This window comes from Eptatretus burgeri, chromosome 5, assembly GCF_056783735.1.
Source record: "Eptatretus burgeri isolate ZD-2024b chromosome 5, Ebu_testis_v1, whole genome shotgun sequence".
NCBI lineage: Eukaryota > Metazoa > Chordata > Myxini > Myxiniformes > Myxinidae > Eptatretus > Eptatretus burgeri.
This window is the reverse complement of record NC_140965.1, coordinates 115,514,691-115,529,222: the sequence shown is the minus strand read 5'-3', so window position 1 is coordinate 115,529,222 and position 14,532 is coordinate 115,514,691. Positions and strand designations below refer to the sequence as shown.

General features: G+C 44.5%; 1 protein-coding gene across 6 annotated transcripts in view; it reads right to left on the bottom strand.

Annotated features, from left to right (window-relative positions):
* Positions 1-14,532, bottom strand: part of ANTXR2 (ANTXR cell adhesion molecule 2) — a 130,195-nt gene that overhangs the window by 92,742 nt on the left and 22,921 nt on the right. For all 6 annotated transcript variants that reach the window (XM_085883456.1, XM_085883452.1, XM_085883453.1 and 3 more), the window contains exons 4-5: positions 11,569-11,650; positions 8,680-8,713 (exon numbers count right to left, since the gene is read on the bottom strand). In XM_085883456.1, the coding sequence (XP_085739582.1) occupies positions 8,680-8,713; positions 11,569-11,650 (116 nt within the window). The remainder of the gene's footprint in view (positions 1-8,679; positions 8,714-11,568; positions 11,651-14,532) is intronic.

Genomic DNA, 14,532 nt, shown 5'->3' with positions numbered 1-14,532 from the left:
TGGAGAGGGGGAGGTGTCATACACCGCGGCCGCTGCCGCACCCACCTCGGGCCCTGGGTTCAGTTGGGCGAGTCCGTGTTCCTGCACAAACAACATTTCCTGCTCGGGGATTCCATCCTGGACCATGGATTCTACATTACTATTACACATACCTAATCCACCCGGCACCCGCTCGCCTTGAGACGCCATCTTGCTTCTCGTGAAGGGTTAATTTGCTCGCTCGTAATTTGGAGGAATCGGGGTCGCTTCTCTCACCCCTGGACCGATTCCCGTGAATTTAGGCCGGAGACAGGAGAGCCCGTTTTCCTGTTCTCCGATACCAGTGCCGCGAGGAGGGCGATGAATTTGTATCGCACGACCTGACACCAGTGTTGCGGATTTCGCGCCCGCCGGCGTGCTGACGGCCACGTAACTCGAATCGCGGCACGTCGCCCACCGGACGGCCAATCCAGTCGTGACCCTCTCGGCCTAACGCCGGGAACCAGTCACGGGTGGACCTTTCAGTCTCACCGCGATCGAGCCAGTGGCCCCCGCGTGGGATAGGGTTGCTCGCCAGAATTCGACCTACCTAAGTACCCACGCGGAGGGCAGACCGGGCGATCGCACCTCGCCGCAGGTCGACTTCGGACACGGGCCACTTAAGCGACCCGTTCCGTGCACTATCAGAATAACCGAGCGGTGTTATCGTCGACCTCGACGGTTCGATTAATTATCGGGCGTACTCAGCCCACTACCAACCCTTTACGTGAAGCAAGATGAGGGTTCAATGGGGGAAAAGACGAGCGAAGCGGGAGAACAGTTCAACAATAAAGCACATTTATTCGCGACGAACGGAAAGCACACAAATACAATTCCACCAAATGCACACAAAAAAAGAAAACACAATTCCATTTACACAAAAAGCAAACATAAAGAGTGAAAACACAGTGCAGAGCTAATACCGACTACCGAGCACACGGCAACACTTATACAATTCTACTTCACAGACGGCGCCGACAACACATACCCAAAACCAAGGAAAAGAAATCCCCAAGAATGAGGTAGGCCTGAGGCCGAGACCGGGTCGGGCCTACCCGTCTGGTGATGAGACGCGGAGCGCGATGGCCCCGCAACCCGCGGGCCTCGTGGACAGTGCCTGGCAGGGGGTGGGAACGGGGCCCCCTTGGTCGCACTATCTCAGCGCGGGGGGAAACAGGAGGGGGTTGCTGATGCTCGGGGTATAGAGGATCTTTATTATCCCTGGTGTGCGTCTCCACCTCGGCCAGGTCGCGCTGCCGGCCTCCCTCGGGCGTGCAGCTCCTGGCACCGACGCGAGCACCCCCTCGTCCGACTCTCTTCAGCTTCTCCAGCCACTGCAGGCTTCGGGCTCCAGACTTCTTTCGTTCTCGTTTGCGACTCTCGTTCTCCTTTGCGACTCTCTCTCGTTCGACTCTTTCTGACTGACGAACACCGTCCTTTTATCCCCCCGTAACTTCGCCTTTGACCCCCTCCCTTTGACCTTTCACCTCGCTCCCCATTGGCCCGAGAAAAAGTGGGCGTGAAGGCTTTTTGATCCACAAATTTGCATATATCGATCGCCCTGGGGGTGGGGCCAATTCGCCCCTCGCTCACCGATTGGACGGCAAAAAGTGGGCGTGTGTCGTTTTTGATCCGTTTTTGAAGCAGAAAATCCGTGATTTTGTACACGCTGTTCGACGCGCGTTCTGCATGAGTCCAACACCGGTACCCACAGCGGGGCAAGAACGGTGGCGATGCTACGGTTGTGAGGTGTGCGTGAAGGTCGTGGCGGTTGTGGTGAAGCGGTGGTTGTGGTCGGTGGTTGATGTTGTGGTTGTGATCATGGCGGTTGGTCCAAAATAAAGATAGTAAAAGAAAAACGGCTATCCTGAAGAGTCGCAGCACGTATAAATGACATGTATTCCCACTAGACAACGGGTTTGGGCCTAACTACACATGCACTTACCGAGATACCTCACCTAAGGGACCTGAATGGTGGTTTGCGAATCTGGTAACCACAACAATATACATACATACATATATATATATATATACATACATATATATATATATATATATATATATATATATATATATATATATATATATATACATACATATATATACATACATATATATACATACATATATATATATATATATATATATATATATATATATATACATACATATATATATATATATATACATATATATATATATATACATACATATATATATATACATATATATATATACATATATATATATACATACATATATATATATATATATATATATATATATATATATATATGTATATGTATATGTATATATAAACCAAGTCGAAAACACCAGGGGGTTGACTCAGCCTGCCATCCTTCCGAGGTCGGCGAAATGAGCACCAGTTGTACTGGGCCCGGTGTATGCCCCGGTTAGAATAGGTGTACCATATCCCTGTGTGTCAAAAGAGGCGACCAGGGTTGCGTCAGGAAGGGCATCCGGCGTAAAAACCTATGCCAAATCATTATGCGGACAACAAAACGAATTTCCATAGCGGATCGGTCGAGGCCCGGGTTACCAACGACCGCCACCGGTACCGGTGGTCAGCAGAGTACCAGTGGAAATTGTGCTACTGCTGGGCGAAGGAGGAGAAGGAGACGGGGAAGGCGAGTCCGGAGGCAGTGGGAGAGGGGGAAGGGTAGAAGTGTGGAGGTGAGAGTTGGAACTCTGAATGTTGGGACGATGACTGGCAAAGGGCGAGAGTTGGCTTATATGATGGAGAGAAGAAAGATGGACATACTGTGTGTACAAGAGACCAAGTGGATGGGGAGTAAGGCTAGGAGCATTGGAGGTGGTTTCAAACTGTTCTACCATGGTGTGGATGGGAGGAGAAATGGTGTCAGGGTAATCCTGAAGGAAGATTATGTCAAGAGGGTATTGGAGGTGAGGAGAGTGTCTGACCGAGTGATGAGTGTGAAGTTGGAAATTGAAGGGGTGATGATGAATGTCATCAGTGCATATGCCCCACATATGGGGTGTGAGATGGAGTATAAAGAAGATTTCTGGAGTGAGTTAGATGAAGTGGTGGAGAGTGTATCCAAGGATGAAAGAGTGGTGATTGGAGCAGATTTCAATGGACATGTTGGGGAAGGGAATAAAGAGGATGAGGAGGTGATGGGGAGGTACGGTCTCAACAAGAGAAATGTGGAAGGGCAAATGGTGGTAGAGTTTGCAAAAAGAATGGAAATGGCAGTGGTAAAATACGTATTTCAAGAAGGAGGAACACAGGGTGACATACAAGAGTGGAGGAAAGTGCACTCAGGTGGATTACATCTTAAGCAGGAGATGCAACCTGAAAGAGATTAGTGACTGTAAGGTTGTGGCAGGGGAGAGTGTAGCTCGACAGCATCGATTGGTGGTCTGGAGGATGACTTTAGAGGTGAGGTTGAGGAAGAGAGTGAGGGCTGAACCAAGGACCAGATGGTGGAAGCTGAAGGAGGAAGACTGTTGCGTGAAATTTAGGGAGGAGGTGAGACAGGCGTTGGATGGTGGTAAAGATGGGTGGGATGATTGGGCAACGACAGCAGAAGTTGTGAGGGAGATAGCTAGGAAGGTACTTGGTGTGACATCTGGACAGAGGAAGAAAGATAAGGAGACTTGGTGGTGGAATGAGGAAGTACAGGAAAGTATAAGGAAGAAGGGGTTGGCGAAAAAGAAGTGGGATAGTCAAAGAGATGAAGAAAGTAGGCAGGAGTACAAGGAGTGGCGTCGAAAGGCAAAAAGAGAGGTGGCAAAGGCCAAGGAAAAGGCATATGACGAGCTGTATGAGAAGTTGGATACAAAAGAAGGGGAAAAGGATTTATACCGATTGGCAAGACAGAGGGACCGAGCTGGGAAGGATGTGCTGCAGGTTCGGGTGATAAAGGACGCAAATGGGAATGTGCTGACGAGCAAGGAGAGTGTGTTGAGAAGGTGGATGGAGTACTTTGAGGAGCTGATGAATGAAGAAAATGAGAGAGAGAGAAGGTTGGAAGAGGTGGAGATAGTGAATCTGGAAGTGGGGTGCATCAATAAGGATGAAGTGAGGACTGCTATGAAGAAGATGAAAAGTGGAAAGGCGGTTTGCCCAGATGGTATACCAGTGGAGGCATGGAAGTGCTTAGGAGAGATGGCAGTGGGGTTGTTAACCAGATTGTTTAATAAAGTCTTGGAAAGTGAGAGGATGCCGGAGGAGTGGAGATTAAGTGTACTGGTTCCGATTTTCAAGAATAAGGGTGATGTGCAGAGCTGTGGAAATTACAGAGGGATAAAGTTGTTAAGCCACACCATGAAGTTGTGGGAAAGAGTAGTTGAAGCTCGGTTGAGAGGAGAGGTGACGATCTGTGAGCAGCAATATGGGTTTATGCCAGGAAAGAGCACCACTGATGCGATGTTTGCTTTGAGAATGTTGATGGAGAAGTATAGGGAAGGCCAGAAGGAGTTACATTGTGTGTTTGTGGATTTCGAGAAAGCCTATGATAGGGTGCCAAGAGAGGAGCTGTGGTATTGTATGAGGAAGTCGGGAGTGGTGGAGAAGTATGTGAGGATCGTGCAGGATATGTATGAGGACAGTGTGACAGCGGTGAGGTGTGCGGTAGGAATGACGGACCGGTTTAAGGTTAAAGTGGGATTGCACCAAGGATCGACTCTGAGCCCTTTCCTTTTTGCAATGGTGATGGACAGGTTGACGGATGAGATCAGACTGGAGTCTCCATGGACTATGATGTTCGCAGATGACATCATGATCTGTAGGGAGAGTAGGGAGCAGGCTGAAGCGAGCATTGAGAGGTGGAGGTACGCACTGGAGAGAAGGGGAATGATAGTCAGTCGGAGTAAGACGGAGTACATGTGCGTAAATGAGAGGGAGGGTGGTGGTATGGTGCGGTTGCAAGGAGTTGAGGTGGGGAAGGTGGATTGGTTTAAATACTTGGGATCAACTGTTCAAAGTAACGGAGAGTGTGGGAAAGAAGTGAAAAAGAGAGTGTAGGCAGGATGGAGTGGGTGGAGAAGAGTTGCAGGAGTGATTTGTGACAGAAGGGTAGCTGCAAGAGTGAAGGGGAAAGTATATAAGACGGTAGTGAGACCAGCTATGTTGTATGGTTTGGAGGCAGTGGCACCAACAATAAGACAGGAAGCGGAGCTGGAGGTGGCAGAGTTAAAGATGCTGCGATTCTCGTTGGGAGTGACGAGGATGGATAGGATAAGAAATGAGTATATTAGAGGGACAGCGCAGGTAGGACGGTTTGGAGACAAAGTGAGAGAGGCGAGATTGAGATGGTTTGGACATGTGCACAGGAGGGAAACGGAGTAGATCGGGAGAAGGATGTTGAAGATGGAGGCGCCAGGCAGGAGGAGAAGAGGAAGGCCAAAGAAGAGGTTCATGGATGCGGTGAGGGCGGACATGCGGGTGGTTGGAGTGTCAATGGAAGATGTGGAGGATAGAGCGAAATGGAGACGGTTGATCCGCTGTGGCGACCCCTAACGGGATCAAGCCGAAAGAGGAAGAAGAAGAAGAAGTCTGGATGGCATCCATAGTCCTGAGCGAGTGGAGGCCTATCATACTCACATTCTCAACAATGGAAGACCATCAGTCGACTCGCCATGCCCTAATCATGTTACCGTCAAGGACTTCATCCTGCCACATCGGCACGTACCTTCAGGTGAGCTCTTTGGGTGATCCTGCATCCAGAGAACCCACAGCGATGGGGTTGGCAGTGACATCTTTCAGAGAACAAAAAATGATGACAAGCTGGGTCGCTCCATAGAAGACAACTGTTTTCTCATGATCATGGAAGATGGATTCATCAGGATTGACAATGGCAATTGGGTGGCTCCGTTGCCCTTCAGAGACAATGTAAACTTCCAGACAATCGATCCCTTGCAAGCCTCTGGATTTGAAACTACGAGCCCTTAAACAGCAGTGTGTGGACTTCATGGCTAAACTCTTTTCCAAAGGACATTCTGAGCCTCTTGAACCAGGAACGTAGGCAAAACGACCATGATGGTATTTTCCTCATTTTCCTGTACTAGTACGTGCCCGAATGTGCGTGCCCATATGTGCAAAAAAAACTTTCAAACCGCGTGCCAGAAACAACAAACACACAGGCCATTCCATCGCTCTCGCGTACCCGTACGTGCGTGGCGTACGTGCAAAAAAATAAAAATAAGAAGAAGAAAAAAAACTTTCAAACTACGTGTCAGAAACAACAACTACACAGTCCGTTCCTTCGCTCTCGGAAACGACGAATGGATTGGGGCATTGTGTTTATCTATAAATGCGCATAAGAAATCGAGAAATTATTAGAATACATTAAGTCATCACTATCCGGAAGTGGTGCGTGCCCGTACGGAATGTTCACATTCATTCCACGAATTATCGCTTGTATTGAAGTAACAACTGCTGTGATACTTACACACACAGAGTTAATTAAAATCCAAATTAAAATCAAGTTTACCTCCCTCAACAACCACATTGGACGTTCCTTCACTCACGCGTGGCCGTATGTGCGTGGCCGTACGTGCGTGGCCATACGAGAAAAAAAAGCTTTCAAACAAACACACAGGCCGTTCCTTCGCTCTCGTAAATGACGACTGGATTGGGGCATTGTGTTTATCTATAAATGCGCATAAGAAATCGAGAAATTAGTAGAATACAGTAAGTCATCACTATCCAGAAGTGGTGCGTGCCCGTACAGAATGTTCACATGCATTCCACGAATTTTTGCTTGTATTGAAGTAACAACTACTGTGATACTTACACTCGCAGAGTTAATTAAAATCCAAATTAAAAATATAAGGGTATGTTCTTTTGAACATAGGAGTCCCGTATGACCATGAAGCTATCGTTCTTGTTGTTAAAGGCCGTTATGGGAACACAGAAATAAGGAGATAAAGGTTTAAACGTGTATTAAACAAGCAGCCTCATCATGGTTGGCGTCTCGCAATATAATATATTAGCGCGATTAACAATACCGTTTTTTCCTCGCATCTTCATGTCTGTTAAAAAACCAGTGCCAAGGCGCACAACTACAGCTCATAACCTATCCATTGAGATGTTTTCGGTCCTCCCTGCTTTCCCGTTTTCACGCCACTGTCCACACAAAATTCATCAATCAATTCTATACAGAGTCCGGGGGACTCAATAAATTTTACCTCCCTGTCTTTGCTTGCCATGACATTCGCTGCCATTGACCGTTGCCACTCCTACGCCATGGTAACTAAGGCGCCCTTTCCCCATCGTAACCGGCACGGCCCGTGACGTCATCGTCGTTACCCCCAGGAACCAGGGACGCCAAGAATCAGGTACACCAAGAGCAGGTCTCAAGCAGAACCAGCAGTAATGGTCCAAGCGTCACCCACTGTCAGGAGCCACCAGGAGTCACAACCAACGGACAGCTGAAAGGAGCTGTGAAGAATTGCGAGGCACTGTGAAGCGCTGAGAGGAACTGAGAGGTGCTGAGAGGAACTGTGAGGCGCTGAGAGGAGCTGTGAGGCACTATGAGGAACTGCGAGGAACTGCAAGACACGAAGAGGAACTGTGAGACGCTGAGAGGCACTGTGAGAAACTGAGAGGCACTGTGAGAAACTGAGAGGCACTGTGAGATACTGAGGTGCTGTGAGGCGCTGTGAGAAGCTGTAAGGCGCTGAGGCGCTGTAAGGCGCTGTAAGGCTGTCAACAGCGATCAGAGTTGCAAGGCTGCAAAGCCTTCATCAACTGTCACAAACCGTCAGAAAAACGGTCCTCCCATCCTTTTTATAGGCAGCCAGTCTGGGCGGAGACTCAATCAGACCAGCCAAATTCACATTGCCTATTGGCGCATCGTTGCACGTGACCAACTGCCAATCTCGCGATCATTCCTTTCTTACCAGAGCGAGATGCAACCCCAAATCAGCACAAGCCTGGCTTACGATGCCATGTTTGTGGTGCTGGACGAACGGCAGAAAGCAGACATTTGCCAGAATTACCGTCAACAACTTATAAAACATCAACAACTTATAAAATGTCAACAACAACCATCACCTCTCCGTTCAGCCCGACACGAATAAGAGCTAGCCAGCATCCTCAGAGCTGCCAAACGGGGCATCAAACGTCGATGGAAAAAGGTGGACGCCAACGTTGGTGAAAGAGGTGGGTGTCGAACGTTGATGGAAAATAGGTGGGTGAGGTAAATAATCCACAGCCGTATTTCACCATCAGAATAACTGCTCAGGAAAAGCCCGCGGTGTGTTTAATCAAATGTCCTGCAAATCGTCCACCTCCAAGCCAATGTGTCCTGATGGAAAGGGGGTAGATGAGCCTCCGTTGGGCTAACGGCTATCTCATGTGCATGAATGTGTTGTAAAGAGAAAAAAGCCATCCCAGAAGAAAGGGAATCTATTCCATACCCTTCTCAATGCATCAAAGTTAGAATCCCACCAAACATGGGGATGGGTCTATCCTGGACATGCATTTTGGGAAATAACTGTCTGAGGACCTAAATATTTGCATGCATTCAACGGATCCGATTCTGAAATCCATAACAATATATATATATACATACATACATACATACGCGCGCGCAGACGCACGCACACTTCCACCATGAATGGAAACCAATCATCTGCATGCAAAAACCATATTGTATGTACAGAAAGAGATACCTTTATTCTGTTGCTCTTTAATCTGATCAGATGCCTGGAGAAACATGAATACAAAAGTAAAACATTTGGTAATGTATTATTGTGGTGCATGAAAGACAACGTTTGGAGACATGGCTTTTTGGGGTTCGTTGTTTTCTTGGCACAAATGCTCATGTAAGTATGAAAGAAAGTAGAAATGTTGAAAGAAGAGGAAAAGGTAGAAATGACTGCAGAAACATGATTGTTTAAATTTGTCAGCTTTCCTCATGGTACAGTGGTCAAGTAGAAGATGATAGAGGTTGCTTTGAAATCATATATACATGTATATATATATATATATATATACATACATATATATATATATATATATATATATATATATATATATATATATATATATATATATATATATATAGATATACATATATATATATATATACATATATATAGATATACATATATATATATATACATATATATATATACATATATATATATACATATATATATATACATATATATATATATATATATATATATATATATATATATATACATATATATATATATATATATATATATATATATATATATATATATATATATATATATATATATATATGAACATTGAACGAATCAGCAAAAGGAAAAAACAGGAAAAATAGAGAGGGGGGGGACATTAACAGCTGAATTGAAGGACAAAATAGAGGGAGACTTGGCCAAACAATGGGTGTGGGGAGGAATGAGGGGTAGAGGAGGATGGTGGACAAACCACTGGACAAAATAAGTTGAAAAGTGTTGGTTGTACTCTGGGTGTGCATGGGAACATTCAACTAAGTTGGGATGGCCACCTCCAACTGGACAGAATAACTTGAAAAATGGATGTCATCACTAAAAAATAAATTAAACTCCCAGAAGTTACATCAATTATTCTACAATACACCAATTCTCTGTTGTAGTATCATAAAAACTACAGTCATCATAGATGTGTGGGTAATGTGTTAAAAACATACGTGTCTGTTTGTTTGTGGGCTGAAATGCATTGAAAATTGATGGTTGTACAAGAGGTATGCCTTCCTCCCTTGTTCTAAGGGAGCGGGTGTTTCTAATACCATTCAAACACACATGCTAACAAGAAATAGAGCAATCAGAGATTGCAGACCCTCGCCAGGACTTGTTTTGTGTGGTGTTTGTGTACTGGTGTGTTACATAATTAATAACAGACATAATTCGAACTGCCACTTTATAACTACTGGCAGTGATGACCGGGTACCAAGACATCCCACTTAATGCATCCCCGCTTGGATTGGACACCTAACCCTGATACATGACGTTTTTTTTTATTATTATTCAATGTAATTTAGAATGTGATGAAAATAAATTCAATTCAAATCATATGGAAGACAAAATCGGCACAGTCCTGCATTGGAGTAATCAGAAGGAACCCAAACAAGCAAAAAGCAAAGATGAAGTCATCAGGAGGAACCAGAATCCTGGAGGATTTGCATTTCAACTGCTACTCCTCTACCCTCAAACCCATCCAGGCAATCCAAGTGAGCCTTATTTCAAAAACAAAAAACAAAATCAAAAGAACAAAAAGAACCTTGATAAAAAAAAAATAATCCTGGCTGCCAGACCATGTGTCCGATCAAGTTGAAATTTAAAACATTCCACATAACTACAAGATTATAATTGTGAAGTTTCACATCTATTGATTAAGTAGTTCCAGAGAAAACATTATTTAATATTTTCTGCAATCCAATATGGTTGCCAAACCATGGGATCCATTAATTATTCATGAACAAACTTGTACACCCAATGCTTGGGGAACATTTATGTGAAGTCCCCCTCATTCTGTCCAGCCATTCTGGAGAAGACTTTTTATAGGTTTTAGGGTAAATCCAAACCAAAATTTTTGGGTAAATTTTAGGCTGCCAAACCATGTGACCTATGATGTCATATGTGTGAACCTTTTTTTCCTCATGGATAGGCGGTCATACGTGTAAAGTTTTCCCTTGATCTGTTCAGCCATTTCAGAGAAGAAGACTTTTGAAGGTTTTTTAAAACAAACAAACAATATGGCTGCTGTATCACGTGACCGATGATGTCATCAATTATTTTTATCCCTAAATGACCCTCAAAAATTTTTATACTGATCAGATGTAGCATTCTACATATGAAATTATGTCATCAAAACGAAGGGATCTATGAAGTCATTAGAAAAATGAAATCACACATCCCCCATGGAGAATACTTTACATATGCCAAGTTTCAATTTTTCTATGGAGTGGTTTCAGAGATAGAGGTCCAAAGTTTTTTTTTTCCTTTTTTCCAACATGGCTGCCACACCACATGACCTATGATGTCATAATTATCATGAAAACATTCTACATGAGTAATCACACTTATGGTAAAAAAAAAATTCGTCTCAATCCGCCAAACCATTGTGGAGAAAAACACAAAAGTTTTGCGTGGCCAAACAATGATCAAATCCAACTGAAAGGAGCAGAATTAAAGATTTTGATTCTAAACTTCTGGATGCTAATATAATCTCAGAAAATTTACCAAGTTATTACATTATTTAAAATACCCAGCTGACTCATTCGTGATCTTCAGGGAGGTGGGTTTTCCTGTATTGCCTAGCTTGGTCCTGTGATGCAAGTCCACATGTTGGACAAGATAACTAACGCTGAGCACTAAAATGCTCCGAGCCAAAAGAGAAAAACTAAGTCTGGATATGCTGGATACTATGGATAATTATATTGTGAATAATAATAATAATAATAGCAGGTGGCTAAATTGTTAATTTCTGTATTACTGCCAAAGGAATTAAACGAGTCAAATGAGAAAAGAATGAATGAGTGAGTGTGAATGTCTCATGTTGATGTATTTTGATAATGGTTCACTTACTTGATTTATACCAGCATGCATGTAGCTGTCTCCAACTGCAGAGACAGCAGAGAGCTCTTTTAGACCTTTTTCAATCGCAGATCTGTCGGCAATATCAAAGAAAACGACAGAAACAATGATTCACTTTATTGTTGTCACATAAAGTGAATTTCCATATCAAAAGGATGACTGTAAAGTGAATGGTACAATACTTTCACAGTCACTCTTAAACCAGCTTTTTGCATTCGTTTCATCAAAGTGTCAAAATACTTTCCTGGGAAGAACTGGAATATTTCAAATGGTGACTATATCGATCAACAAGACTATTCATTAAAATAATAATAATAATAATAATAATAATAATAATAATAATAAATTTACACAGTGTAACTGTTCATATAACTGCAAGTAAATTAGCAGCATATACTGGTGTTGTTTTACCAACACTAATGAATTGTAAACAGTGACAAGAAAATGTCACAAGTTCAGTGTTTGTTTCCAGCATAAGCGACAAAGGCCATGCAGAAGCATTATTTGGAGTTAAAAACTCAGATGATGTCACATTGGCAGAATGTGTGTGGTACTCTTAAATTATTTTCATCTTTGACATTAAATTAGATTGGCGTATGCTGGTGATCTAGGGGTGAGGACTACACTGGTACCCAGAGGTTGGGGGTTCAAATACACCTGAAGGCAAAAGTGTTAAGGTTTTGGTTGATAAGCTTCGAGAACATGAGCTCATCTCAAGAGAACTACCATGAGATTATCAGGAAAATGGCCAGGTTGGATAGCCTAGATGTCCACACTCTTGGTTCCGAGCTGTCTAGCCTGGGTTTGTATCCCGATCAGCTACAGACGCCCACTCTGGTGATTCGCAGGTGGAGTCATTTATCAACATGCGTGCCATTCTTCAGATGGGCGTTAAATGAGGCATTCCATCTGCCAGCTTTAGTTGGTGGACGTTAAAGACCCCCTAGTGTCCTTCATGAAGAGGAGACCATTTGCTGGCACCCTGAACAAATTCCAAATTCCTGCTCCAACCTATAGGCGGCACTGCATCAGCAGCACAACTGCACCCCTGGGAAAACTGATGCTAACCCACAGCCAAGTGCAGCATATGAATGACGATGACGATCAAGAAAACCCTGGCGTGCTCATTAATGGTTTTCAGTGAGCGAAATAACATCACACCACCTGGTACGGACTACATATGACACCAATTCATACAATGTGGTTGACTTACTTCCTCCAGAGTAAATTGGTTTGGGCACTAGATGTTACCAATAAAAAGGTGGCGCTGACCAGGCCCTCCTATGAAAATGTGATCATGAGATTGTCTGATTCTGTCACCAGTATCCTTTTGGTGGAATTCATGCAGTAAAAATAGCCAATCAGCTGTTCATTTATTGGAAGTCGAATAACATTATGCACCTACCATCGATTATGATCTTAGTTATTCAATTGCTCTTTTTGTTTTGTGGCATATGGGAGGCTTGTTGCTTTGATAAAAACTAGAAGGGCACTCTTCGACGTCACCAGATAGGCCTCCGCCCACATTACATCATTATACATACTTGTTCCAAGTTTGATTTAAATCCCTGAACACAGATTCAAAATATTAAATAATTCAGGGTGCCAGACCATGCGTCCCATCAGTTTGAAATAAAAAAATACATTCCCCATGAATACTAGATCATAATTGTGATGTTTCATGTCGATTGATGACACGGTCCAGGAAAAATTATTTTTAAAGATTTTCGTTCAATCCCATGTGGCTGTCAGACCATGTGACCTATTAATTTGTGAACACCCTGGTATCCCCATGGTTTGGGGAACATGTGACTGAAGTTTCCCCTCGATCTGTCAAGCCATTCTGGAGCAGATTTTAAAATGGTTATGCTTCAAAAAATCATAGCTGCCAAACTATGTGACCTATGACATCATAGGTGGAGGACTTTTTGTTCCCCATGGACAGGCGATCATACCTGTAAAGTTTCGCCTCAATATACTATAAGTACCCACGCCATCTAACTACCGGGGAAGCCACACCCTCGGCCGACTTTGTCCGAACCGAGTCGTGGTTACCAACTCAGATCCGGCGTAACCGAGCGGAAGTTACCAAAGCCACGCATGACCAAATGAACAATTTACGGCACAAACGGCCTCACTATTTCTCAAGCCCGAACCATACTGCGCCAATAAAAGAAAACACGGACAACGAACTGGAACATTTAACAGGGGTTTATTTATAATAGGGAGGGAGACACAGAGCAGACTTAATCATGAATATGCAGGAAAATGTACAATGAGCAATCAACACTTATACAATTTCTAGTTAAAGGACGTCACCACCACAGACACACCCACCAAAAGAAAATGTACCCGGATTGTCTTTATTTCGACCCTCGCAGCCAAGGGGATAGACAGGCTGGAGGTCAGAGCTTGGTCGGTACCTGGGCGGGTTCGCACGGCTTGCCGACCTGCCCTTGTGAAGCTCGGGATTCTTGTGGAAGGGCTTGGGAAGATCGGACGCTCCAACCACCATGGTGGGACTCGAACCCACACAGACAACCTCGCACCAAGCGCCAAGGAACCAAGACGAAGCGGCAGACGCCAGCCAGCACCAAGACGGAAGATGGCCAGCAGACGAGACGAGACTACGCAGACGGATCGCACCGACAATTATTCAACCCCTCCTGCGAGGTGGGAGGGATCCGTCCTGAGGTAACTCTGCCTCCCATTGGACCGGTGGCGTATCGGTGGCCCGCCCCCCGAAGAGGCTCTGTAGTTGTTTCTGGCCTTCTGGCTTCCCAATGGCTGGAGCACCTCGGCTTTGCTCGCTCTTCGTCCATTGGCTGGAGGAAACACTCCCTGCCCTTCTTCGGAGTGGAGCCTCGATCTGAGGCGATGCAGGCTCCACCCACGCCTTCAGCCAAAAACACATGGATAATGGTGTCGGTGCGCGAAGGTTTGGTTGGGTGGCGG